Raw genomic sequence first — 27,760 nt, forward strand, 5'->3', positions numbered from 1 at the left:
TGGGGAGGTGAAAGAAAGCAGAGGTGAGGGGCCTGCTGCCGGAACTGGGGTGGGGAGCCCCGGAGCCCCGCCCGGCGCTGCAGATGAGCAAGGTCCAGAGGCCCATTTTCAGGGTTGGCGAGGCCAGGCTCGTTCAGGGCAGTCATTGGACTGGGGTGAATTCCTGTTTGGGGTGGGGGCCTCGGGCGGAGAGGCCTCCCCCTGCCTCAGAGCCAGATTTGAGGAGGGAAACCCTTTTGCTTCACAACCAAGCTTGCCAAGGCTGAAAACGGTAGGAGAACTGCTGCTTCGTTGGCTCCCTGAAGCGCTTGGGAGGGGTGGATGCCATCCCGGGGTGGGGGCGGGGGCTGGCACCTGTTTGCTGTTGCAGCTCCACATGCAGCGGGGAGAGGGGGGCCTTCATGCCACAGAGACCGATGCAGACGCACACACACAGAGGCAGGCACAGGGGGTCAGCCAGCCGCCGCTCCCCCTGTGGTCCCACCCCCCACCCCACTGCGGTCCCTTCAGCCTCCAGTCCCACTCCCCGGCCCTATGGGGCAGGCTGGCCTGGACCGTGGCCGACTGAGCTTCGGGGGTCCGCTGGCACTGGCCTGGCGGCTCCTGTGTCCTACTGGCTCCTGACTCAGGGCTCTGGGGGAGTCAGGGTAGCTGGAGCCTTGGGGCCAGAGCCCAGGCTTGCTATGACACCATAAACACCTTCCCCAGGTTCCCGACTTCCCCCTGGACTAGGTAGTGTCTATGTTTCAGAGCCTCCACTGCTCTGCCTCAGTGGCTACATTTCCTGCACAGACGAGGACCTGGGGATGTGGGGCTGAGTCATGGGCAGTCCCTGGTGCTGCTCTGGGGCACGAGCAAGTGGGGAAGTGCTGATTTACTTTACAAGGGAAAAAAAGCAATAAGACATCCTCCATGCCCCCTTTGCAGCTACGAGGGAAGACTATGGGCATGTGTGACAAGAGCCTGTCAAAAATGAAAGAGGCTTGATCAAGGCCATGGCTGAGAACTCCAGAGTCACTGGCCAGCTTCAAGTCAAGCTTTGAAGGCCAATCAATGCTGAGAAGCTTCTTGGCTCTCTGAGGGTCCATTTTCCCCCCTGTAAAATGGGGATGATGACATGAGTGTTTGCTTTCAAGGCCGCTGCCTGGTTAAAATGGATGAGCGCACATCACACATTTGGCACCAACAAAAGTTAGTACTGGCAGGGCAGGGTTATTCTTCCTGTAAAACTTTCCCTTTAAGGTTGTGATACTGATTCAATGAGAAAAATAAAAGCTGAGGTCTGAAGGGGGGCAAATTCTATGAATTTGCACTGCTCCCCTCTGTCCAGTAAGAATGGAGCATGTAGTGGAGAAGATAGTTTTGGTTTCTCTGATTCCAGCCACAGGTCATCCCCCTCGCCCTGACTGGCCACCTGGGGAAGACACACTAGGTGTGGGGAGGGTGCTAAGGGAGGGGTTGAGGAGGAGCAAAGCCATAATAATTCCCAGAAAAGAGGTCTAGTCTCCGAATGGGAGATCTATGGTGTGGCCTCCACACACGCGAGTTGGTGGGGGGGACTCGGGAAAGGATGGGGTCTTGGGTGAGCCACGTCCTGTCCTCTCCTCTGCTTTAGGAGGGCACCTGCAATAGAGTGAGGCTCTGAGTAGGGTTGCTCTTGGTCTTCCCACTCTGAAAGCTCTAGGCTCCCGCTGGCTTCAGTGGTGAGGTCCACCCCCAGGGCCCAGGGAAGGCCTGCTGGCCTTGTGCTTTGACATCTCCCCGTACCCCAAGGGCATGACCTCCCTCCCACAAATGAAACCCTGCAAATTCATCTTCCCCACCGAATGTCATTCCAGCCAGTTCAGTAGAACCTGGTCTTCTAGGCAGATCATGCATCTGTAGCCTCAAAAACATTCTGCAAGGGCCGAGCTGGGACTCCCTGGCTGGAAGGGGCTGGGCACATGGGCTCGTGGGCAGGGGAGTTCAGCCTCCTGGCCCCTGATGGTCAGTGATCCCTAGACCCAGTGGGAATGCCACTTCTCTAAAGACCTCATGGGGCGCTCTAGGAGGGGCCTGGAAGGTGGAGAGGAGAGGAGACACTCTCTTTCTGATGTTTTAGTTGTTTGTCACAAGAAGGGCCAGATGCCTTCTAGTCATGAGTAGGTGATGCCTGTTTTCTGGAATCAGAAAGAATGGAGGAAGAGGGGACCCTTCCTCCTTTGTTCTGTATAAACTCCTGTTGAGTGGCAGGGCGGCCATGGCACCACAGGAGGTGGCTGTAACATGCCCACAGAACCCTGAGCTGGGCCTGTCCCGTGTGATCCTAGATGCTACACCCGCTCTCACCCCCATACACAGGACTAGGAAGCCCTTGTGGGCAGACAGGAGATGGACAGAGCTCACAGCATGAAGACAACACAGCATGAAGGGCACATACAGACACTGTTGTGTTTGGTGGGCATGAGTCATGGTCCCAACCCCTGGGGTTGAACTCCCAGGCCCCACTCCACCTTCTGTTGGGAACACAGTCTGTGCTGCTGGAGCAGCTTTCCACCCCATGCCCAGCGGTCAGGAGATTCAGATTTGAGGCCTCTGGCTTCATACGATGGCCAGGGGAATTCAGATGAAGGCCATCCATCTTTGGCTAAGAGGCCTGGATGAGCACTTCTGACCTGAGCATAGACGGTACCTTTCTGGTGCTGGTACTGGGATGAGGCATGACTCACTGGGAAAACGAGGCCACAGCGGGATAGGGACAGACGAGAAGGGTCACAGGCCGGGGGGTGGGGGATAGGGGTGGGCGCTGAAGGTAACAGAGAAGTGACACTCACCGGTGGCCCAGGCCTGCCGTCCAAACCTGAAGCTCCCTGGACGAAGGGAACAGTTTGACCAAGAGAAGGGAAGGGGAGGAACGGGAGGGAGAGAAAGGGACCGGGGAGGGAAGAGGTGAGTGAAGCAGTGGCTCCAGACAGACACAAATGCTGGTCATCAAACAAAACGGGAGAAATAAGCTTGGGAGGACAGGTGATGGTATTCACACGGAAACCAACAAAACGGACACTGAGTGCAGTGTGGCCAGCGGCGAGCGGGCCGGTGGAGAGCAGTGCAGACGGCCGTTCTGATCCTCTGTGCCCCCTGCCCCCTCCCTCCTGGTAGCCCCTCTCAGGAATCCTTCTCCCAGGGGGTCGCAGCGCTCCGGGGACACAGAAAGAGAGGTCACGGAAAGGTGTCTGGAACCAGAGGGGGTGCATCCTTCCCAGGACCAGTCTCACTGCCGAGGGACTAGCCTCCGTGGAAGGTGGGTTGTCTTCCCAGCCTCTCTGGCACAACCGTTGAGACCTGGCCAGGCCGGAGAACCCCCGAGAACATCGGTACTGGGGTACAGGACCTGGCCTGGGAACGTGGATAGACGCTGGCCCGCTTCTGCTCCAGCGGGGTGGTGGTGGCGGTGGTGGGGGTAGGCCCTCGGGTGTTCATACTCACGATGCCTGACCTTTCTCTGGCACTGTGTGGTTTGCAAAGCTCAGCACAAACTCAATTCATTCCTGTTCTCTCAGACAAGGGCCCTTTTATAGAAAAAGGCTTTGGGGGCTGCTGATGGGGACAGAGGTCTAAGGCCGTGTAAGCTCTGGAATAAACTGGCTGGCAGGTACGATGCTATTAAGACCCACTTGCTATGCAGGGTCCAGTGATATATGAGGTGGGGATAGGTGCTCTTGCTCTAATGCTGGGCTGGGAAGCTGCCCCCAGGGCCCACCTAGGGGAACCAGAGGGAAATTTATCTAGTGATTCCAATGTATCAAACCAGAGAGAAGGCAGTGGAGACAATCTAGCCCAGTAAGGATTGAGTTCTTAAGAACTGCTTCCAGCTGAGCCTCAGAAATGAGCCTAGGCCTCAGGATTTTAAAGGTGGGGGAATGCCCCCGAGCAAGGAAGGGTAGGGAATAAAGTAATGGGTAGTAGGATCCTACAGGGCCTTCCTTCTCCGTTTTAGGATCACAAAGTTCTGGGATGATCTTGACTCATGGCCTAGAGAGCTGTGGTTCTCAACCCCACGGCGAAATCAGAATTTCCTGGGGGACACGTAAAATAATAGAGATGCTTGGGCCCTACCCCACCCCAATTCAACCAGAGTCTCCATGAGTGAGGCCAGGGTAATGGCATGTTTGAAAAGCTCCAGGCAACTCCAATGTGCAGGCAGCACTGAGAACCGCTCCCATAGGGCAAACAGGAGGGACTCCATAGTATAGCCTGGAAAAACAGGCTGTTACTATATGACATAAAGTATTGGGGTGAAGCTGAAAATCAGAACTTTAACTAAATATCCACAACCTTTGTCTATGCAGTACCAATGGCGAGTTATCTTGAGGGATCTGGAGCAGAGGGCACAGACTGGCAGTTTCCAGGCCATATGTGGGCCACTGACATATCTTGCATGGTCTACAGGGTTGCAAGTAATTTTGATCTAACATTAGAAAATGGAGAGATATTGCATAAATTTCCAGATTGTCCAGCTTCCTTGGAAAAATGAGACTATCCAGAAATACTGGGCCCTCATTCCTCTGAGACAACAGTCTGCCGAGCAGGAGAGGGACTGCTCTCCTCAAGAAGGGACACATGATCTCCAGTGTGCCATAGTCCTCACTACTTTCTCTTGTCTCTCAGGTCCTCGTTCATTGCCATTGATAGATATGCTTGCTGTGTGGTTTTCTTAAGCTAGCAAAAGAATTTCTCTGTACCCATGTCCCTACTTGAATGTTGACACGTTAAAGATAGACTGGGCACTTGGTCTTTCCTCTGGCACTTTCTTTGTCTTATATAACCTGGTTGGTCTCTGTGCCATTTGCATCTCGACCCCCTGACTAAATTCTCTGGTGTTCTCTAGGGCACTGGGGCCATGAAGGCGGACAAGGAGAGATTCGTGGTTGAGTCGGGGCAGGAAGGCCCTTTTCTAGTAAGGAGGACTTAAACATGCTGGACACAGCTTGAGACACGGGAAAATGTCTGCTAAAGTCATCAGTTTTCTATAGTCTGTAAGGCCCATCAGCTCCTTAAATGTCCTACATTTGATGCACTAATGAGGGTGTAATCATACCTTTTGCTCTTGCTGTTTGGTTGCTGTGATTATATTAACCAGACCTTCAAGCTCTGCCAAGCTGGGGTAATTGGGCTTCTCTTTGTTCTCCTGCTCTTTATGGCTTCCCAGGGTGGGAACTGGCCTTACGCCCAGGACAGAGGAAGCCCTCGTGGCTGGAATGAGCCCCTTTGCAAGGCTGTGGTCTTAGCGAAGGAGCGGCCTCTGGCATGGCCTAACCACTGACTTCATGTGTGACCTCAAGTGACTCTTTCTTCTCTGGGCCCATCAGTAAAATGAGTAGATGGATCACTAATGTCCCTTCCAGCTCTCGAAAGCCAAACCACAGAGTGCCAGCCCCACTGGGGTGTGAAGGAGGATGAAGCCCAGGGCTCCAGGGTGGTGTTAGAGGGCACTCACCTGGACACAGGCGAGGCAGTGATGAGGCCGTGAGCCCACTGGAGCTTGGGGCAAAAGATTCGCCCAGGCCAGGCCCCACATCTGGAAATGTAGATGCCTCCTGAGCAGGCCCTCGCCCTGACCTGGGGTCTGATCTCAGGGCTGGCTGAGATGAGAGATCTGAGTGGCCTTAGCCTGCTGGGACCAGAGAACCCGCCTTTATGCAAGCTTTTCTGCTGTGGCCAGTGCTTAGGAGCAGAGATCAGGGGCTCTGCTGGGTCTCAGTGGGAAAATAGGAGGGAGATGGAGAACATTTGACTCTCTAATTGCTCCCAGGTCTTCCAAGGTTGGCTCCCATAAGGGCAGATCTTACTGCCTCTGAATCAGGCACATGTAGGGCCTAAGGCTGTTCTCAGCCACGTGTGGCTCTCCAGCTGGGTGCTCCTTGCAGGGGGGGCCTGTCTGATTTAGCTCTGCATCCTCCCCACACCCAGGCCAGGACTTGGCCCAGAGGAAGCCCTTGGTAAGGGAATTAGAGCCTATGTTCTTGCCCAGGTGGGAAGGCAAACTGCATGGAGTTCTGGAATGCTCAGAACTTTAGAATCTCCAGTTTGGCAGCAGCCTTCTCCCAGGGTCCTGCACCCCACCCTAGCCTCCTCGTGACCACCCAGCTGGGCTCCTCCGAGGTTTGCTGGCTCTGAGATACTTACGGGTAATCCCAGTGGCCCCCGATCTCCTTTCTCTCCCTGGGCACCCTTCTCTCCTTTTGCTCCATCAAGTCCTGCTTCCCCCTGAAGGAAAGGGAGGGGGGAGATCACAGAAAGGCCTGTCTCAGACCACTTGTTCTTGCGTTCTGGGGTCCTGGAGTTGAGGGTGGGTTGGGGAGACAGGGGCAGGTAGAGGATGAAGGAGGGGTGGGGGGAGGTGGCTGGCCCATGGATGGCAGGCTGGTCCAGAAATCCTGGAATTCCTAGCCAGTTTCTGCCTCTGTTAGAGTTCTCAGTATCGCCATAGTTACTGTGAGGTCCCCAGAGGAAAAGGGGATGGGTGGAGCGGAGACAAACCCACAGGGCAGTTCCAGGTCAGGCTCAGGCATTTGCAGAGCTGGAAAATGGGCCTGCAGAGACTGGCTGGCAGGTGCCTGAAATGCCAGCATGGGGGGGTCCCGAGCTAATTGGGACAAAAAGTGCCCAACAGTCCCCTGAAGAATACTGGAGCGGGAGGTACAGGCCTATATGCCATCAGCCCTCAGCCCTTCTTACCCAGTTGAAATGCTTTTGAAGGGGGAGATTGGGAGACATCCCCCCCTCCTGCCAGAGACCAGAGGGCTTGGCCCCGGGGAGGGGGCCCACACTACATCCTCTCTGTGTCCCATCTTATACTTCAGGGTGAGTGAGAGGACTGGGGCAGGGTACTTGGAAAAGGATTTCATCATTTGCTAAGAATCCAACTTGTCACTCATAGGGTGGATTAATGGATGGGGAAATTCTAAATCTGAAGCCTGCCCAGTGTCAGTGATGGGTGTTAAAAGCACTGCAGGGCTTCATTATCTCCTGGGTGTAACCAGTGGCCAGCGTGTCACACGATTCCATGTAGGGAAGGGGCCTGGAGTACCTGTCTCTGAAGGACTTTCTTTTTGGTCCTCATTGACACCGCCCTTCCCCCCACCCCAGCACCTGTCCCAGGACCTCTTCTTACCTTTGGTCCAGGAACACCTTGGAGCCCCTGCATTTGGAATCAAAACACAGCACCTCAGAACTGCATTTCTAGTTAAGTCAAAAACACCTTGTCTACAGGTTGGACCACAAAAGAGCAAGGGCCTGGGGTCCCTGCCCAGGGAAGGCGGAGGGGGTGCTAAGAGTGTTTGTGCTGGGGGCTCCCTGGGGTGGGGTCTGAGCCAGGCCTCCCCAGCCAGGGACTGACAGAGAGTCTCTCTGTGACCCCCACGGCTGACCTAGAGTCTCAGGAAGGGAAGCTTCAGAAGGAACACAGCAAAAGTTGATTAAATTACTATATGCAAAGTGCTTGGAGCAGTGTCTGATACGTGATAAGTCTTGGTAAATGCTGGCTACCATCATTATTAACTCCTGTTCTGCCAAAGACAATAGTTGACACAGTGCCATGAGTCCTGGGAATCCCACAGAGGAAGGACCAGCACCTATTGGTTTAGCAGCATGCATGGGAGCCCTGCAAAGGTTTCATCTTATCGCTTGTAACCCGGAAAGGTCAATCCAGTGGGGCTGGTTTTAAATCACTTTCCATCTTAATCCAGATCTTTTGGCTAGCTGATGAGTAGGAAGGAGGAAGGGGGAGAGCAGACATCTGATGGCAAAGGACAGAGCTTAGTGGCAGAGGGACTCCTGCAGGGCAATGGGACCAGACCCCAGGGCTGCTGTGCCAGTCAACTGTTTCCATGAAAGCTGGCAATGCCCAGGCTCCTTGGTGTCACTGAGATGGTGCCTGTTTCATATGGGAGGGAAAAGGAGTAGGGAAGGGTTTGTGCGTAAGAGATCCCACCCTGGGATGAGGAGGTGACAGTGACCTGCGTTGAGATGAACCCCAGTGACCACCAGGGGCAGGGTATGTTAGGGACCCAGTCACAGTGGATTGAAATGCTGACAAGCCCTCCAAACTTACCTGGGGTCCGGGGGGCCCCTCTGGCCCTGGAGGCCCAGGAACCTAGAATCCAAAGGGAGATGATTAGCCTACCCGCTGGTACACTCCAAGAGGGCTCCCCTTCTGACATGGCCCCGGGTCCAGGTGGGGACAGCAAAGCCAGAGGGGGACAGAACTGCCCAGTATGTGGTCTCCCGAAAGGAGGCTGAGAACAGGGCAGAAACTCATAGCAACTCATTACTCCACACAATGTTGAAAGAAAAAAAAAACCCCAAACATTGCCAGGAAATGCTGTCAAAACATCCAGACTTCCAGATTTTCTTGGAAAAAAAAAAAAAAAAAAAAGAAAGAAGAAAAACCTGGCAGCCCTAGGCTCTTGTTCATGCATGGCAGTAATTGCCTGGAGCTGAATAAAAGCTTTCCCCTCCAGGTGGGGCACGAGATCTTCAGATTACCCCAGTCCCCACCACTCCCTATCGTCTTTGACCTGGAACTTTGTGTTCATTTGTTACAGGCCTGGCCCTTGGAGGCGTTTGAACTTGAGCCCTTTGGCTCACGGGAGCAGAGATTGGCTATGTGGAAGAGGCGGGGAGGCTGAGCAGGTTTTGAAGACTATCCCTCAAGTCCCCTCAGGTTTGTGACAAGACTGCTTGGTCTCTGCTTCCCTTAAAGGCAGAGTGAAGTGGAACAGATTCACTCAGGACGGGGAAGGCAGAGGGACTCAGGGGGTCTTCCCCTTTCTGGAGGATGGTGTTCATTACAGATTCTGTTTCTGGTGAGTGTGGGCATCCATATGCTCACACTCAGCCACCCAAGAGGCAGGAGGGACGCCTGAGCTGGTCACCCCATCTCAACTTTGGGGCTCTTCTCGCCTTCTCAGGTTAGAATCCCACAGAATGTGGCCAGGATGGCGACCCCTCTGCAAGGTCAACAAAGAGGAGCCCCTGCACCAGGTTGACCCGGTACCTCTAGAATCCGTGAACTCTTCAGCTCCATCTCTTGGAAACTCTATATTCTTTTTTTTTTTTTTTAAGTTTACTACTTTTTCCCCCCCTTATTATAAATAAGTGATTCATGAATCCTAATTGTGGTGGTAGCTGCGCAAACCTATGAATGTATTAAATAAAATCCACAGAACTATACACACTCCCCCCCCAAAAAAGTCAGTTTTACTGTATGATAATTTTGAAAATAAAAAAATTAAATAACAGACCCATTAAAATTTTTATAAATTAAAGGGAGCTGAAAGAATGAAAAGAATAAGTATCTGATTACTCCTAGTATTTTGCTTTGTTTCCTTCCACTCTTTTTGGACACATAAAATGTACTTGAATGTATGTCCATACTTAATGATGATTTTATATATATAATTTGCTTCTCTGCTGCTTTTCATTTAACCCGAAACCCAGTTTTCCAATTTTTTTTTTTGTATGTTCCCCACAGCCTCCTTTCTGTGTCGACTGAGCGGCATGAAATGAGTTCCTCCCCGGCCAGGGCTCAGAGCGGCGCTTGGCACAAGGAACGCTCCCAAACATGGGGACTATTATACCATTAGTATTATTACCATAAGTTATTGAATCATTTCCTTCTTGTTAGAAACGTAGGCTGTTTCCAATTTTTACTTTAAATACTTCTGGAGGGAACATTGCTGTGTGTAGTGGTTTTCCTGAATCTTGGAGCATTTCATCAGGAGGCCACCCGTCTCTAACTCAGGAACATACATGCCGTCTCATCACTTCCCCCAGAGCGGATGGGCCCTGGTGGCACCGAAAGTGACAGGGGCCCGGAGACCTCTCTGGGGGGCTGAGAAGGCTTGGTGGGCCCTCCCTTGGCTCTGTCTGGGTGGCACAGGCCCTCCCACCAAACATCCTCTCCCTCACATGCTGCTGAGCTCTTTTGCTTTCTTGGCTCTTTCCCTGAGCCGACACATATGCCCGATGCCCTCTGACCTTATGAGAACCTGGCCTCCATCCCGAGTACCCCTCTCCCCAGCGTCTCTCCTCTTCCCTTCACCACCACACCTCCGGGGTATAATGTGTCTCTCTGGAAAGCCTACTTCTGGAGCTTCTAGGCAAACTCCTACAAAGGCTTCCAGATCCCGCTCAAAGGGCCCATCTTCTAGGATGCCCTCCCAGCTTCTCGAGCAGCTAACTACTCTAGTGCTAGCTGCTGGGGACTGTTCGCTGCACAGAGGTGCTTCTGTTGATCTTCCTTCTAGCACCGGGAACGAAACGTGGTGGGTGCTCTGTGAACACCAGTGGGGAGACCGTGAACTAGGGCTCTGAGGCCGAGCTACTGCGCTCAGCTTCTTGCTCGCTTCCCACATCAGGCAACCATGAGTTTCCTTCTAGAACACAGAAATGCTGCATGTCCCGAGGGACTGTGGGCTGATGAGGTCCCTGTCAACTCCCTCCCCCATGACACAGAAGGCTGAACGGGCACAACCTACCTCCAGTCCTGGCTCACCCTTCTCCCCGGGCTCTCCTTTCTCTCCCTGTGGGCACAAAACACCAGGCTGTGGATGCCGGCGCTCAGGGAAGGCTGGGCACAGGGACCCCCTCACAGCTGTGGCAGACCAGACAGGGACTCCACTGGGCCGAGGTGTGGTCAGGGACCACCTGGGAGGCTGAGGGGGCAGTTAGCCTGCAGTATGAAGACTGGACAAGGGACCCAAGGTCAGTCTTTAGGAACCTGTGGGCCCAGCCTGTGGGAGGAGAGGCTGATATTGTGTATGGAGCCCACGCTGCACAGACCCTAGGGTGCCCTGTGACCTGTTTCTACCCAGTAGAATATGGCACACGGCAGAGGTGATGGGAGGTCACTCCTGCGATTGTTACAAGCTTATATTACAAATTACAACATGCATGTGTTAAGGTTACGTAACACACACACACACACACACACACACACACACACATACACGGCCCTGTGTTGGCAGCAGGCACTCAGAGGCTCCTGCTGGCCTTGGCTTTGGACAAGCATGTGACCTGCCTGTCTTGGGGAAGAGCCCTTTGGCAAGGAACCGTGGGCAGCCCCTAGAAGCCGAGGGACGCCGTCCTGCTATGGCCAGGCACTAAGTCACGCCAACAGCAGTGAGTTTAGAAGACGATCCAGGTGAGTCAACAGCCTGCGTGCAGCCTCACGAGCCCCCGGGCAGAGGACCCCGTGATGCCGACCGAGCCTGGACCCCCGACCCTCAGAAATGGTGAGATCACATGTGCACATCATTTTAAGCCGCTGAATTTGCCATTTGTTACGCAGCTACAGAAATGACTATGGCTCTGGGAACAGGGCGAGGGCCAGCGGTGGGAGGTGGACGAGGAAGCTTCCACAACACATCCAGGAGCACGTCCTCCAGCCTGGAGCTGCTCCTCCTTGGAGGGAACACGTCAGGAGGCCGGGAGCTGCCAGTCTGTCCGGGCTGCGTGGGGCAGCCCCCGTTAGTGGCTCCTGAGGGACTTCTGCACTGGGTCAGAGGTGGGACTGGTTGACTTCTGAGGTTCTTTATTATTCTAAGAGGAGGATTCTGAGGCCAAGATTCACATTCCAGTGCTCCTCACAGACTGGCTGTTCATCAAGAGGACCCTCCCCACAAGAGGTCAGGCATGCGGGTGGGGGGGGTTAGTGCAGCCTCGTTGCAGTGCCAGGCATCCGCTAGGCTGGTGACCACCGTGAGGGCACCCTTGCTCGTGTGCCCTCATTCACAGGGGCCTGCTGACAACCTTGATACCCCGCCCTCTCGCCTTACTGTAAATCCCGGGAGCCCGATAGGGCCCGGCAATCCTGTTGCTCCGGGTCTCCCTTGGCCACCTGGTTCTCCTTTCTCCCCAGTTGGGCCGTCTAGACCCTACAGATCGACAAAGATCTCTGTTAGTCAAGAGCGAGGTCATCATTTGAGCATCTGTGACCAACTGTGGCATGCACGCGTGGCTCCCTTCGTCCAAGGGCAGGTGTCTAGGATGGTGCCCATTTCACAGATGACATGCCACTGAAGTCCAGAGAAGACTCCCAGGTCAAGTCAGCAGCCTTGTTGGACTGGGTAAGGTCCCCTTCCCCCCCTTTTTTTTGTACATGCAGCCTCTCCTGGGTGTAGGGCTTCTGCATACTTTCCAAAGAGGCAGGTTTACACCTATGACCTCATCTCCTTCCCAACAAGCCAGTAAAATATCCAGGGAGGGCATTACCACCCACATCTCAGAGATGAGAAAACAGAGGTCCTGCAAGGCCCGGTGACTTTCCGAAGGACACGGGAGATGACAGAGCAGGCCCAGTTCTCTTGAGGAGGGCAACTGGCCTCCATAAAAGCAAGGGGCTTGAGGGAAACCCGGGTGAGTCGCCTGCCCCCAGCTCCAGGCTCCAGGCTTCTAGCCCAAGCTGCAGCAAGCACCCCGCAGAAGCCATGCTGGGGGTGCACCTGCGCAAGCCTGCATGCACCCCAGGGTGGAGTCCTGGCCAACCCACCCTGGCACTCACCGGTGCGCCTGCCTGTCCCGTCTCCCCTTTCTCCCCCTTCTCTCCTGGGCTCCCTGTGTGTCCGTCTTCTCCCTTCATTCCTGCAGGTCCAGACTTTCCTGGGGGGCCTTGGGGGCCGGGGGGGCCCATGTCTCCTGGTTTGCCTCGAGGTCCCTTTAGAAAACATTAGCAACACTTACTGTATACACCAATGGAGGAAAGAGAGAGAGAGAGCATGAAAGAATGGGAGGTCCAAAGGACATGGCTCTTCTGTGCTCGACTGGCCCGACTGGACCCGGTGAAGAGCCTGTGCACCTCCCTCGGAATCGGAGAAGCCCCCCCAGCCCATCCCAGTCGGGTCTTCCTGGCTCCTCTGGGGCCAGCAGTGTGGGGCTCAGGCTTCTGCAGGGTTTGCCCCCACACTCCCACACTCCTTTCCCCACAAGGCTCACACCTAGGCTTCTTCCAGAACCTTCTGCCCCCACCCCCCCATCATCCCCGGTCAGCCCAGGTCAAGGTCCACCTTCGGAGGCTCATCTCGGGGGAGCATCTGTTCTTACCTTTTCCCCATCGTGTCCTGGAGGGCCTGGGAGTCCGATCTCGCCCTGTGGCCAGAAGGACCGAAGGTCAGTCTCAGAGCAGAGAAGAATAACTGTCCCTCCTGGCACACTTTCTACATGCCAGGGTCACCCAGGAGCTGTGTAGTTGCACTGGCTCCATTTCAGGTGAGCACCCCAAGGCAGAGCTGTGTGCCCAAGGCCTGCGGTCAGTGCAGCAGGCAGCGGGATCTGAGTAGGGGCCTCCTGGTTTCCCAGTCCACACGCTGGCTCTGAGGACTCTGGGTATGCCTGGGGAGGGGTGTTGCCTCCCAGTCCACCTCCACGCCCCTGCCCTCCTGTCCTGCCTGCCCCACAGGGAGCTCCCTGCATCGTGGCATCAACCCAATCCCCATCTTGAGGTCAGGGCGGGAGATAAAGGAGGCCTGTCCTCTGTCTTTGAGGCCAGTAAACAGCGAGCCACACCATCAAGGCAAGATGATGCTATGAGAGGAGCAGAGACGAAAGGGCAGTGAGTCCTGCCTGGTAGATCAGGGGAGGCTTCATGGAAGAGGTGGCCTTTGACTTGGGCTTGAAATATCAGGACTTGGAAAAGTAGGGAAGGGGGAAAGGAACTTCAGGGCAGGGGCCCTCGTGAGCAGAGGACAAAGGTGCAAACATGCAGTACCTTCTGAGAAAATCCCTGGGGTGGGACAGAGTGTAAAGGGGAGCAGGGGCAGGAAGCCAGAGGGAGGAGCTCAAGTGCCATGTTCCCTGATGGGCGGCTTGGGGTCCCCACAAGCACCGGCTTGTCTAGACCCAAGCTCCACCACCTCAGAAGAGCCTGTGAGTGACAGGAGCCCAAGTCAGACAGCAGAGGGAAAAATGGCAAAGCTGAGGCAGCAGGAGTGGGGGCGGCAGCGACGCGGGCAGGACAGAGCAGGAGGAGAAATCAGAGGCCAGGTGGCGGTGATGGCTCTGCAGGGACAATGGGAGGGTCACCCTCTGGCGCCCGCACTTGGGGACACACGCAGTGCCTGTGCAGGGTCTGCATCCTTGTCAAGACAAGTGTTACCTTCTGGCCTGGGATCCCTGGGGCTCCGGGTGGGCCGATTTGCCCGGGAAGACCAGGGGGCCCCTACAAAATAAAAAAAAAAAAGTCCTGTGGAAGAATTTTCCAACCAAGGAGGGGCGGCCTATTGCCAGAGGGGTGTAAGTGGAGGCTGCTTTATGGAAGTTGATAATTTTCGAACATCTCATCAGTGGCAGAAACATTTTTTTTTTTCACAAAGGAAATAGCACGGGGTCCCCACAATGTAAAGTGGAGAAGCACTGAGGGTGTCTGGGTTAGAGTGGCAGGGGGCAGGGGGGCTCCTGGAGCCATGCCTACCAGCCTCTCCCTCCACCTCCCTCTGAGTGCCCCTGGGCTCCAAGAAGATAAATCTCACCTTCCCTGACAGGGACTTAAAAATGCCTCCGGGAAACAATGCAAATATCCATCAACGGGTGCAGGTTGACTTGATGGGATGAGCACTGGGTGTTATACTATATGCTAGCAAATTGAATTTAAATTTAAAAAATGTAAAAGAAAAAACCAAAACAGGTGCAGGTTGGCTATACCCATCCAATGGAATATTACTCAGCAGTACAAAAATGAACCAAGCACACGTGCATGACCTGCCACGGATGGAACCCAGATATTCTATGCTGAGCAAAAGAGGCCAGACACAGATGACTACGCTGCATGATTCCACTCAGAGGACACTCCAGAAAATGCAGATCTAATCCACCAGGACAGAAAGATCAGTGATGTCCAGGGGCTGAGGATAGGGGTGGGATGGACTCCTGACGCACATATGGGAACTTTCTGGAGTGCCCGGGGTCGTGGATACATGGGTATATACATTTGTCTAAGCTCATCAAAGTAGGTTTTACTTACAGCTAAAGTAGGTACATTTTACTGTATGTAAATTATACCTGGAGGTTGATTTTATCTATCTATCATCTATCTATCTATCATTTATTTATTTAGAGGTTGATTTTAAAAGAAAGAAAATTCCATCAAAGTTTTGCGTTGCATAGCTATTTCAAATAATATATTTTAATGTCCCCTGATGAAGTTCATTGATTCTAGAATCATGTGATGTTAATATCAGCCTCTGGGGTTGGGGCATGATGTGACCGGCGTTTGAGTCTGGGTTTGTACCTCCTGAGTGTTCTGTGGCACATGGCCACTAAAAATATTAAGTGAAATGAGGGGGCACTTAGGTGGTTCAGTGGGTTAAGGGTCTGCCTTCGCTCAGGTCATGATCCCAGGGTCCTGGGATGGAGCTCTGGGTAAGGCTCCCTGCTCAGCGGGGAGTCTGCTTCTCCCTCTCCCTCTGCCTCTTCCCCCTGCTCTTGCTCTCTCAATCTCTCTCTCTCAAATGAATAAATAACATCTTTATTTTGTACTTTTATTTTTAAATATTTTATTTATTTATTCATGAGAGACACAGATAGAGAGGCAGATACACAGGCAGAGAGAGAAGCAGGCTGTGCACAGGGAGCCTGATGCGGGACTCGATCCCGGGACCCTGGGATCATGACCTGAGCCAAAGACAGATGCTCAACCACTGAGCCACCCGGGTGCCCCTAAATAAAATCTTTTTAAAAAATGAAAATAAAAATATTAAGTGAAATGAAATTCCAATAGTTTTGAGAACCTTGAGATCTCATTTCTGCTCTCTGCCTGGAAGCTAAACCTCATCGTAGTGGTTTTAATCATAAATATTCACTACAAATATCCATAGGCCTGTCACTGGGAGTAGGTACACATGCAAAATCTGGGCTTGGAATTCACTGGTTTTCCAAGTGCAGAAAAGGAGACTGATTTCTAGGAAAGGTGAAAAGTGCAGGTTAAGTAGTTACTAATTTTTTAGGGTTATGGATTTTATTAGCTGAAGGTTGAGTATAAGGAGAAACACAAAAGTGTCCTCCTCTGTACCTCCATCTTCTTGCTGCAGCTGTGCGGAGAACCAGCATTTACGCTGCGACAAGAGTCTGCAGTGGAGTGGGTGAAGAGCTGCTCCACAGGACAGCCAGGACCCCGGTCTGGGGAGGCTCCAGAGAGCCCCTGCTCAGGCTCGGATCACCCTTTGCCCTGGCACTTCAGGGTCAGTCCTAACTCAGCAGCCCTGCACCTGCTTCTGGAGGCCGGACCTCAAGTCCTTGCCCAGCCCCAGCCTCCTGCTTCCGGCCCCCAGCCCCAGCCCTCCAGCCCTCAGCCCAATGCCCAAGGGAAGGAGGAAGACTTACCATCAAGGCCAGCGTTCGGATCTCCTAAAAACCAATGCCATGCAATCAGTTGAAGAACAAGTCAAGAACCATCTGGAGGGTCCCCTTGGCCCAGGCATGGAAACATGGGAGCTGGCCCCCTCCTTAGGAGCACAGTAGGGGTAGGTCCTCTCGGTGGGCTCCTTGCCTCCCAACCCCATGCCGCCCCCACCTGTCCCCAGGCTTACAGTCACTGGACAAAGGACTCCCTACAGCTCACCAAGGCTGTCCTACAACAGACTCAGGCAAGCCCTGAAATGGACCGCTAACTTCCCTTCACTTGGCCAAAGAGGACACAACAGCTCTTCTTCTCTCTAATCACTGACCGGGATCCTGCCCTGTTCTTCCCTCTTCCCCCCGAACCCAGATTCCAAGGCTCTGATGTTCTTCCTTGTAAATAACAAATGTGGAATAGGAGAATACGGAGCCACACAAGAAACCGGAGGGACCATGTCATGCAGACAGGATTGCACACTGTGGAAAGGGATTCATGGAGGTACAAAGTTTCCTTAAATGGGAGGTTCTCAGCCCAGGGGTGGGGGTTGGCCCCCAGGGGACATTTGGTGATGCCTGGAGACATGTTTTGGTTGTCATAACCGGGGTTGGGGTGCTACTGGCAACTGGTGGGTAGAGACCAGGTACGCTGTGAGGAGGCACCCCACAGCACACAGGGCACCCTTCCCCCACAACTCCCAACAAGATGACCCAGCCTTAACTGGCAACAGTGCTGGCGTGGAGTAGCCTTGTCGTAAAGGGTGCGCATCATACGAACTTGGAACATGACTGAACCAACATGAAAGGGAGACATGTTTCAGAAAGACAGATTCTATCTGCGAAAGGGGTATTGAAGACATGGGGCTCCAGAACCCTGGATGGGCCAGCACCCCACAGGGCGACAGGATGTTCCAGTGATGGTGCCCAGCTCCCCAGAGCCAGGATAACCTGCTAGCCCGGCCAGACCAAGAACCAGGCCACCTGGCTGCCAAATGAGGGGTGGGGGGGCGCAGCATTTGCCTGGAAGCTGGAAGCAGAGGCCGAGGGAGAGAGAGAGCAAGGGGATCGCTCTCCTGGATGCTCTGTCCAATAGCCTGGCCTCAAGGACACTAGTTGGGGTGTTGAAGCGGCCCCTCATCAGGGCCATGGTGCAGCGCCCCCTGGAGCACCTCCCAATCTCCCGTCTCTGGGCTGGCTCCCGCTCACCTGGAGGGCCTCATTGATGTTCCCATTGTAGTCCACCATCTCTCCTTTCCCTGGCTCCCCCTTGGTGCCCTGCAAGACAAGGGCGGTCTTAACTCCGGGCCAGGGCCTGTAGGGCCGGGAGGGCAACGGGTGCCCACTCTCAGCTAGACGGGGCTGTAGGCAAGAGGGTGCTGCGCCCAGCCGCACGCAGGTGCACCTATAACTGCGGGAGGGGGGCCTGGCCGGGGATTCCCGACACCCAGAGGGGATGCCCAGAGGTTCTAGAACCAACACAGAGACTCTACGAGACAACTCTGGACTAGATGTGACGGCTGAGTCCCGTCACAGCCGCCACGTCTGCAGGAAGAAGACTCTTTCCCTTCCTCCCCCTAAGACCTGGAGTCCAGCCACTTCACGCTGTGTGCTCTGACTCCGGGTGAGATGCACGTACCTTGGGGCCAGCTGGTCCCTGTTCTCCAGCTACTCCGGGCTCCCCCTGTTGCACGACAAAATTGGAGTGAAATGGGGACAGAGCTGGGTACGAGAGAGCCTGATGTCCCCAGATGGGCCCAGGAGGCTCATCTTAGCTCAGGCCCAGAGTCTGCAGACCTTCTTGGGCATGACCTCCCCTTTGGGAAGCATCTCCCCCTGCTTGCCCTCCTCTGTGCCTCCCAGCACCTCTGGGCTCCTCTGGCTTCTCGCTGAAGGACATTCCTCTGTCCTGGGTTCCTTGTGCGGGACTCCACTGTGTCTGCCTGGCCACCTCTCCCCAGTCCCTACCTTAGCCTCCTCTTTGGGCACAGGGACCAGGCCCTTTGCTTCTCTTTATTTCCATTTAGCACAAGGAGCAAGAAGAGTTCAGGAGCTTTTTGCCAATCGCCTGAATGTTCAATAATTGCCATGGAGGGACCACGGGCTCCTTAGGGGCCTCTCTGCTTGTGACAGCCCCAAACCGCAGGAAGAAGGAGGGATGCGGCTGCATAAGGCGGTAGGAGACCTGGACTTCCCCACAGGGCGGGGTGGGGGTTGCTCCTGCTGGAAGCAGGACAGAGCTCGGGGGAATAAATGAAAACAAACCACAGTGCAGTTGTTTTGGGGCAATGTTAACAGTAAAGACAAATTTTAAAAATCAAGACAGAAAGTAAATGTAAAGGGTCAAGAGACCCTTAAAGTTTTGTTTGTCTTTTTTAAAGATTTTATTTATTTATTTATTCATGAGACATACAGAAAGAGACAGACACAAGCAGAGGGAGAAGCAGGCTTCCTGCAAGGAGCCCGATGCGGGACTCGATCCCAGGGCCCCAGGATCACACCCTGAGCCGAAGGCAGTTGCTCAACCACTGAGCCCCCAGGCGCCCCAAGAGACCCTTTAATATAACTCCTCAGGACCCATGGCTGGCCTGCTCAGGGAGTGTCAAGCCACTGCCACCTGCAGGTAACCTGCCTCTCACCTCCCTGCCCCCACTGCACCTGCGAAGGCCAGGGCAGCACCAGCCTGACCCTCCCACGGGAAGTAACTGGAGAGAAGTGGGAGCCCCACCTTTCCCAGTGGCGTGGAAGCTACCAGAAGCAGGGGCTCTGGGTCCGTCCCTGGGCCAGCGTTTGCATGACAGCTGACTCAGTAGAAGGCTCTCCCCAGCCGGCAGGAGCGACGGCCACCAGGAGCCATGGCCCGTCAGCTCTGCGCCCTGGGGGTCCAGCTGCAGGGACGGCCACCACTCTTGAGCGCCCTGAGCTGCGGCTTGAACTCCCAAGCCGACCCTCATCTCAGAACTGGGAGCCCCTGTACCTTGTCTCCTTGCTGTCCTGGGGGGCCGGCCTGGCCATCAACACCAGCTTCTCCCTGGGGAAGAGGAGAGACACGGGCTGAGGGCACACAGGGCAGCTTGGCCAGCTGTCTGAGGGGCCGGGGAATGGCCTTGCTGTTGACATCCCGGGCGGTAGGTGTCTTTGGGTCTCCGTCCTCGTCTGCACAGGCTTCTACTACCTCACCTCATTCTACTCATCTGACTCCCACCTACCTGTGGGCCCAGCCCGGGTCTCACCTCTTCCTGGAAGCCTTCCCTGTCTGCCCCTTTCCTCCTCTGTGTTCTGCCCCACTTGTTGGGGTTCACCTGCAGGGCCAGGCCCTCCTCAGTTGATTCACCCACATGCCAACCCTGTTGCGGCCCCCCCCCGGTGTGGACTGCTCCCCATCCCTAGCTACAGGGAGGCAGGAACACTTGGGAAGGCACACCTCATCAGGTCCTGCCTGGGAGACGGAGGGGACCGTGCAGGCTCTGGGCGAGTAGGGAGGGGCCCCGGGAAGCCTAGGAGGGTAGCAGGTCCCCTGCACATACTCCCCTTACTCAGCACTGCCCGTGGCCCTGAAGGAGGACACGCACTTGGGAACGGCCTTCTAGCTTTCCTCTCTTGTGTCCCAGGGAGCAGGGATAGTAGTGACCAGGCTTCCCCAACCCCAAATCAAGACCCAAGATGTGCCAAGGTACCCATGCCCTGCGGGGACGGACTCCAACCCTGGGGATGGCCCAGAGCCCGGCTGGCAGGCCCACCCTGTGGCCAAGCTGGTGCTCAAGCCAGGGAGTCTCTGTTCCCACCACGGTCAGAGAGGTGGGCACGTGGGGGTTAGCTCAAGACCCTGCTGCCACGTCAGCTTGCGTCCTGTGGGCTTCCTTCTGGCTCCTGCCACTATGAATTGTGGGCCTGTTTATCCTGCTGCTTGGTGAGCAAGCTGAGAGCAGGTTCTCTATGGCCTCACAGCCCCGGTGGGGCCCAGCCCACAGCAGCCCCTTGATATATGTCGGTACAATGAATGTGTGTATTGTCTACGATCATATAACGAGTCCTTTCCTTATAAGCTAAGAAGGAGGCCCTCCTCACTTCCTGGAATAAAACCAAGCAGCGCAGGAGGCGTCTGCTTCGGGAAACCCACGTCTCATCCCAGCAGTTTCCCCCAGTTTAAGGACTGTGAGGGCAGCTGACCCCCTGCGGCTACCAACCCCCCTCCCCTGTGTGCCAGCACCAGGTGGGGCCCAGCTGATCACTGATCTCATATTCAGAGCCTGGGTGGGAGCCTTGTGGCTGTCCTAAGGCCCTGTGGCCGTCTGTCCCTGACTTGGTTACCTTGTAACTGTTTGAATCATTGGGACCATCCATCTGCCCTCTGACTGTTTCTCTTGGATAGTCAAACTGTCACCACTTAAAATCAGGAGCTCAGCCCAAATCGCCTTTCTAGAATCCACGGGAAAACCACACATCTGGAGCAGAATAGAAGGCAAGGTACCCAGAACAGAGTCCCCAAGAATGGGCTGAAGATAAAGGCCACAGTCAGCGTCCCCCTCGAGCGCAGACCCCAGGGAAACTCACCTTTGGGCCTGGGGGCCCTGGGAGCCCTGGGGGGCCCGGCTCCCCTCTGCTTCCTCCAATGGAGTTGCCAGCATCACCTTTTTCTCCCTGGGGGTGGAAGTGTGGGAGAGTGGGAGAGTAACCGTCACTTTGGTCTGCCTAGCTCCAGAGGGAGGTGGCCGATCCCTGTCTTCTCTCCCCTCCCAGTTCCAAGGAGTGAGGGCAGCAGAGCGTTCTTCAACCCAGGCTGGGCACAGAGGCCCTCAGAAGCCTGGCCTAGTCTCACTGGCCATGGGCACCGAGGAGAGAATGGACCTCTGGCTGTCGCTGGGGAACAGGAATGGAGCTGAAACCAGAGACCCATCATGCCTTGGGTCTGTCTAGACTCTGTTTCTCAAAGTGTGTCCACAGAACCCCTCCTTCAGTGGGTGGGGAACATTTGAAATGTGACAAAAAGGGTTTGGTGGCCAAAGGACTGTTAGGGAAGGTGCAGTAAAATGAGGCAGGACAGGCTCCTTCACCGCAGGGTGCTCTGAGCCTCTGCCTGGCTAAAGTGCCCTGGGACCTTGTAAGGGGGCCTGCCTCATGCAGCTCTCCCCACGTTAATTTGACCTCAAGTGTTTTCTCTCTTTTTTTAATGGAATGTCTTATGGAACTCAGGTACTAGGGAGCACATTTTCAGAGTTGGTGCAAAGAAAGCTGACAAGGTACAGCTACTGGTCTTTGCATATGAGCATTTTTGCCCATCTGGGCCTCCCAGGTGGTACCCGACACTAATCCGGCTGTGTTCTAGCTGCTTCCCCCCTAGTCTGGGAGGGACACCTCCAGTGCTGGGGCCCATGTGAATGTTCAGGGTCGGGAATGTGGGTTCAGATGAACACAAGGCCTTTGCATAGAAGCCACCATTCAGAGCTTGCTAATACCCACCTTCTGCCCTAGGAGGCCGAGTAGCCCGGGGGGGCCTGCAGCCCCCTTCTCGCCCTGTGGGGGAAATGCAGATGGTGCAAGGTGAGGAAGGGTTTCTCCAGGCCGACTGGGAAGGCACCAGCCCCACCAGCATCTAGCCTTGGCTTCCTCTCTGCTGCCTTCCTGCCCCTCTGTGGGCCATTTTCTGAAAGACTCCGTTTCCCCCCAGACCCCCACCTGCACCCGACTCCTTCCTTGAGCCACTTCACACTGATGAGGGAGGACCTGTATCATTGTTCTGTTTCCATATCCTCATCATTTACGAAGCGAGAGGCAGCAAGAGCATTTAGCTCCTTTTGGGGATCTCCTGGAGAGAGGCGAGCAGTTTAGAAGGCTGGTAGCTGGGGGAAGCTTTTCCTTTTAACCGCTTTGCTCTTTTCATTTTTTCAAATGTCCAGCATTTAGAGGCTCCCGGTCTCTGCCTACCTCCTCCCTGCCTCCAGGGAAGACAAAACCCATCTAGCTAGACTTCTCCTTTGGAGGACTATTTTGAGGAGTTTGCTTCCTGTGATGGGTTAACTTGTGTCCTCCCAAAATTCGTATGTTGAAGTTCTAACTTCCAGTATCTCAGAGTGTGACCTTCTTGGGAAATAAGGTCATTACAGTTGTAATCAGCGGGGTCATGAGGTCATACTGGAGTAGGGTGGGCCCTTAATCCCAGAGGATTGGTGTCCTCATAAAGGAGAAATTTGGACAAGGACATGGATACGGAGAGAACACCATGTGAAGATGAAGGCAGAGATTGGGGTGGCAGTTCTACAAGCCACAGGGCACCAAGGACACCAGCAAACCACCAGACACGAGAAGAGAGGCGTGGAACACCTTCTCTTTCATAACCTGCAGAAGGAACCGACCCTGCCCACTCCTTGATCTCAGGTTTCCAGCCTCCAGATTCTGTTTGAGCCACATCCTCTGTGGTCCTTTGTTATGGAAGCCCCAGTAAACTAATTACCCCCCCCCCCCAACTATCCTCTTCTACCCTGAAGAACTTTCCCCCCCATGACATGCATCATGGAGCCCTGCTCTCACTGCACAGATGAAGAGGCTCCGTGGCTATGAGCCCCCCTCATCGCCTCAAGTGTTAGAGGCAGGTCTGCTCCCCAAGCCTCCTGAAGCTCCATCTTCAACACCATGAAGATGGCATGTGCACTCACAGTGTCCCATATCAGGAGAGCGCTCCAAGAGTACCCCACCAGGTCAGCGCTATAGCCCCTCTCCCTACAGCCTGATGGCTGCTGGTTCTTGTAGGTAATATTATAAATTGAGGGCTCTGGGGCATAATTTGCCACCTGGAGACACAGATGGTGCCACACCAGGTCTTTAAGTGTCATCCCCTTGCCACCTGCCCTTGGGTAGAAGCTGAATGACAAAATAGCCTGAAGCTCGTCAAGGGAGGGGAGGAAGCTAGGGGAGGCCCAGGTGACTGGAGGGAAGTGGGTCCTGGGGCCCCAGCAGGCCTGCCTGGGCTGTGCCTGGACTGTGCCTGCTGTGCCTGGGCTGTGCCTTAGCTGGGCATGCCCTGAAACAGGCCAACTCTAAAGGGAAGGGATGCAGGTGCTGCCCTACAGAGGCCCCCAGGGAGTGGGGATGGAGGGAAGGAAGGCCTTCCTTCTGCTGCTCTTTCCTCCTGGAAAGCAATGCTTCCGAGGAGGGAGGGTGTGCTCCAGAGCTAGGCCATCTCTGCACTCCCCCCTTCCCAGGGACACACTGCAGGCGGCACTCCAACCTTGGGGGTAGGGCAGGGGGTGGGAGGATCAGCAGAGGCCCGTATGAAGGGGACACACAATCAGAGACACAGTATCCTACCCTTTGACCCTTCTTTCCTGGCAAACCTGGGGGCCCCGGCTTCCCTGCTGCTCCTGGGTCTCCCTTTGGGGTAAGAAGAGAGAGTCACTGATAAGAGGATTAGGGGTGGTGGTGGTGAAGGGTACGGTGGACAGTGATTGTAAACCAGCATTTCCAGAATACTGGCCCCATGAAATGTTCCTCTTAAAAAAAGGATGCTCTAGTCAAGTAGTTTGAAAATGCTGTGCCAGAGATAACAGTTTTAGAGCTTCCCAATGTACACAGAGCATCTTAAAAGCTCTAAAAAGGCCTGCAGTGGGGGGTGGGGGGTGGGGACAACCCTGTGAAATATTTTTATCTCTGTATTTCCCAAACATAGTTGGCATGGAAACTTTTTTCATGTGACATCCCTTATAAAACTAGACAAGAGAGAGAGCCCTGCAGGCACAGGCGGCAACAGTTACGTGCTGGAGCTGGTGTGCAGGCAAACTGACCGAGCTCCAGGCCAGGATCCGGAGAGGGGAAGGCATTCCTGACAAGCAAGCCCTGCCTGCGTGGGCCCTCCTCTGCTCAGTCAGGTCCCCAGCTCCGAGCTAGCCTCAGGGGGATGGAGAGCATAACAACAGCAGCCACTGCCACCTCCACCCCATGCATGATGCTCCGTGTAGCCCAGAACACTCCCTCTGTATCGTACCTTGGCTCCTGGGGTCCCTGGCTCACCCTGTGTGGAAAAAAAGAAAACTCAGATAAAGAGGTGAGGGAGAGGGAGTAAGAGCCAGTGCAGGAGTAAATGAGCAAAGGTCCTCACGGGGTAGGTGAAGCATCTGGCCAGCCCAGGGCTTCCCTCTGCCTAGGCCTCAGGTCCCAGGCCAGAGGAGGCCTCTGGGCCTCAATTCCCTATAGTGAGGGATATGGCAAGGGTGAGGGCCAGTGAGGCACCCCACAAGGAGGGAGAGGAAGGAATGGCCATCTGCTTTGGACACAGTGGCCCCTGTCCACGGACCTGCGGGAGATCTACATTTGTGCTTCTGGGGGTCCTCACCCATCTGCCTGCCAACCAAATGGGCAATTAGGGTGGGGTTCAGGGGCAGGACTCCTGCTCTCTTCTTGGGAGCTTTGCAAGCACAGAGCTGCCGAATTCTGATGCATAAAGGAAAGGGTTGGGTTCCCTTGCACACTGGCAGGGTGGTGAGCCCTTTCGTTGAGGCTCGTAAACCTTTCCTACTTACTCTGCGAGGCTTAGTTAAATGTCTCTTGTTCAAGTTGTGCATAATGGCATCAGTGTTGCCTTAAGAGGAAGGTTTCTGAATCCTGTCCCTCCTTGGTCCAGTGGTCACCCCACTGAGTCCCTGAAGCCCCAACTCTGTCTTCCTCTCCCCTTCCTCCTATCCTGCCCCTAATGTGTTGAGTGATAACGTTCCACTAACCTTCATCCCGGCCACAGCAATTCCAGGAGCTCCCTGGACAAGAGAAGAAAAAGGCATGGCGACTTTGTGCAGTTGGGGCAAAGCACCAGAGGGAGCGGCCAGGGTCCCAGGCTCCCCTTAAGGGGATGTGAGGTGCAATCCCTCAGCAAAGGTGGGTGGCTGAGTCTGGCACAGGAAGCGTGGGACTCGAGGAAGGAAGAGGCTCTGAGCAGCACAGGTGAGTCCCTCAGGCTCCCTGCCCACCTCCTCAGCATCCAGGCCCTCCTGTCGGGGAGCCCATGCATGTCCAGGTGGGGGTGCATCTCTGGGGTGCAATGTGGGGAGGGCTTCAGTGGGATAGGAAAGGTGGAGGAGGAGATGGGAAGGGAAGGGGGTGGAAGGGAGAGCCGCGTGGACAGGGAGAATGGGAGATGGCTGACTTCTGGGTGTGCAGGTGGGATTCTTCTTATAGAGAATTCTCCGGACTTGTGCCCTCATGCACTAGGGAGCAGCTGGGAGTGAACCCCATTTTCACATCTTGAGCTCAAACCAACCACTTTGAGGCTGCCAAACGCACCACTTAATAAATCCCAAGCGGAGGTGATTTGTAGGGAGTCCCTACTCCCCGCAGGGGACTGCAGCCAGAGCTGGGCTTTACTGGAGAAACTATTTGATGACCCAGAGGTGCCCAGGAGGAGGAGGTCTGGCCACCAGGGGGGCGCCGGTGAGTGTCGCTTGTGAGCCAGACAGAAGCACCCCTGCCTGGAAGAGCAGGCTGGCACGGCACGGGGAGAGGGGTGGGGGGGAGGAAATGTGTGCCCTGTCTTCATGGTTTCGCAGCGACATGGGAAGGAGAAGGAGCTGGACTTCCAGAACTTGGCTGGGGCTCAGGAAGGGGCTGCGGGGGATGGGTGAGGGGCAGGTACCTTCGCTCCTTGTTTGCCCGGCATCCCTGGCATGCCTCGTTCTCCCTGAAGGAAGAAAGAAAAGAAACGCTGAGAAGAGGACCCTACTTGCCCGAGGCCTTGGCCTGGGTGCACGTGACTGCTCAGCTGTGCACCCCTCCTTCTCATTGCCACCTAGCACCTCTTGCTCCATTTTCACTCCAGTAGCTTTGCTCTAGTGGTACCTGCTGGTGGGGCCACAGGGCAGATTGCCCCCCTCCCTCTTCATCTGGGCTCCTCTTCCTCCCAGCTTCCTTGGATCTAACTCCTTCTGAGGGCATGTGGGTCTTGGCCCTATGTGGCAGAAGGCCAGCCTGTGCTTTGTGGGGTGGGGGGTGAGGGGTGGAGGCAGGGCGCTGCCTGGAACTCATCCAGAGGTACCGAGACAGCTGTGGCTTCAGGACTTTGTGGGCTTTGCTCTCAACCTCAGCAGTGTCCCATCTTTCTCCTTGACCTCTTTTACCTCCTCGTGAAAATGCCAAATCTGTGGGGCAGAGGTGTGAGCTCAGGAAGGACAGCTGGTGACAAATGGAGGTCAAGACAAGTCCAGACTAACCTACTGTGTCAGAGAAGGGGGTGGTGCGCAGGAGAGGAAGGAGGGCAGCCCCCCCCCCCCGTCTCCATGAGCTGAACCCCAGATAAGCCCCAGCCAGGGCTCTAAATGCCCTGCAGCGACAGGTGGCTGCCATCCGCTGCTGCAGCTCCCAGCATCTGAAGGCCTCTGAAGGCATCTGAAGGCTGGGGTTGGCAACGTGGGGTCCTGACAGACCGTGTCCCAGACCGGCCTCCCCACTCAGGACCCAAGAGAGGTGGCCTCAGGCCAGGCTGCAGTTGCCACAGGCTCACAGGCAGAGGGGGAGACAGGTCCCACCCGGCCTGCATCTTTTCCGCTGTCCTCATCCCTTCTCTGCCATCTTATGGGAAGTCCTATCCACCCTTCTGCTGGCCAAAGCTGGAACTTCTCCCAACCTCTCTCCTCCATGACTGGGTCTCCACGCTGGCACCTGGGTAAGCTCCCCAGGCCGGACAATAACACTCCCTTATTTCAAAACAGCCTCTCCTTGGCGTTGACTCTAGAAAGGGGGCCAGGCATTCCGTCCTCGCTTCCTTCCCAGCCTCATCTCCTCACATCCTGATACCTATTCCCTGTTTCCCTGGAAACACCACTCATTTTCAGGATGATTGTGCTTTTTGATGGAGGGCAGAGGGAAAGGGAGAAAAAAATCTCAAGTAGGCTCCACGCCCTGATGGGGAGCTGGACCTCACGACCCTCAGATCACGAGCTGAACTGAAACCAAGAGTTGGATGCTTGACCCACTGGGCCACGCAGGTGCCCCAGAATTCTATGCCTTTCTGATGTTCCCTCAACTCAACACCCTGTTCATTGTGGGGGGCCCTGGTCAAATACCATCCCCTCTGTGAAGCCTTTTGCTGTGCTCCATAACCCAGTGCTGGTTCTGGGGCACAGCAGGGACCACTTGGCATTTGTGATCTGCAGGCATGAACTAATGCCTGCCTGGGATGGTTCACCTCCATCCTCCTTGGGCTGTCTCTTAATTCTGCAAAAGGCCCAGAAGCTTTAGCTCCAAACACAAGAGCCCTTCCTCACCCTGGCCCACCAGGACCCCTGAGCCACAGGCAAGGTTAGTGGAGCCGCCCTCAGGAAGTGAGCGCAGCAGATAAGTCGGGGCCTGAGATCTGGCCCAACCGCCAAATTCTGGGAAATGCCTCTTATAGGCCATTTACTGTGTCTGCCAGGGG

General features: G+C 55.0%; 1 protein-coding gene and 1 long non-coding RNA gene across 22 annotated transcripts in view; one reads left to right on the forward strand and one right to left on the reverse strand.

Moving 5' to 3' along the window:
* COL13A1 (collagen type XIII alpha 1 chain) overlaps positions 1-27,760 on the reverse strand; it is a 149,077-nt gene that overhangs the window by 13,137 nt on the left and 108,180 nt on the right. For 9 of the 21 annotated variants that reach the window (XM_041749342.1, XM_041749333.1, XM_041749332.1 and 6 more), the window contains 18 exons: positions 25,982-26,026; positions 25,077-25,109; positions 24,344-24,370; positions 23,671-23,733; positions 21,826-21,879; positions 20,920-21,006; positions 19,343-19,396; positions 18,005-18,049; positions 17,575-17,643; positions 16,357-16,380; positions 14,135-14,197; positions 13,084-13,128; positions 12,545-12,697; positions 11,820-11,918; positions 10,521-10,565; positions 8,093-8,134; positions 7,154-7,180; positions 6,166-6,246 (listed from right to left, as the gene is read on the reverse strand). In XM_041749342.1, the coding sequence (XP_041605276.1) occupies positions 6,166-6,246; positions 7,154-7,180; positions 8,093-8,134; positions 10,521-10,565; positions 11,820-11,918; positions 12,545-12,697; positions 13,084-13,128; positions 14,135-14,197; positions 16,357-16,380; positions 17,575-17,643; positions 18,005-18,049; positions 19,343-19,396; positions 20,920-21,006; positions 21,826-21,879; positions 23,671-23,733; positions 24,344-24,370; positions 25,077-25,109; positions 25,982-26,026 (1,056 nt within the window). The remainder of the gene's footprint in view (positions 1-6,165; positions 6,247-7,153; positions 7,181-8,092; positions 8,135-10,520; positions 10,566-11,819; positions 11,919-12,544; positions 12,698-13,083; positions 13,129-14,134; positions 14,198-16,356; positions 16,381-17,574; positions 17,644-18,004; positions 18,050-19,342; positions 19,397-20,919; positions 21,007-21,825; positions 21,880-23,670; positions 23,734-24,343; positions 24,371-25,076; positions 25,110-25,981; positions 26,027-27,760) is intronic. The other 12 variants (XM_041749345.1, XM_041749339.1, XM_041749336.1 and 9 more) reach the window with 6 other exon arrangements.
* LOC121487523 lies at positions 23-18,550 on the forward strand. Its single transcript, XR_005986853.1, has 6 exons — positions 23-271; positions 8,586-8,704; positions 8,952-12,110; positions 16,065-16,496; positions 16,742-16,870; positions 18,393-18,550. It is a non-coding gene; the product is annotated as an uncharacterized LOC121487523 (long non-coding RNA).

Source organism: Vulpes lagopus, chromosome 3 (genome assembly GCF_018345385.1).
Source record: "Vulpes lagopus strain Blue_001 chromosome 3, ASM1834538v1, whole genome shotgun sequence".
NCBI classification, from domain to species: Eukaryota; Metazoa; Chordata; class Mammalia; order Carnivora; family Canidae; genus Vulpes; species Vulpes lagopus.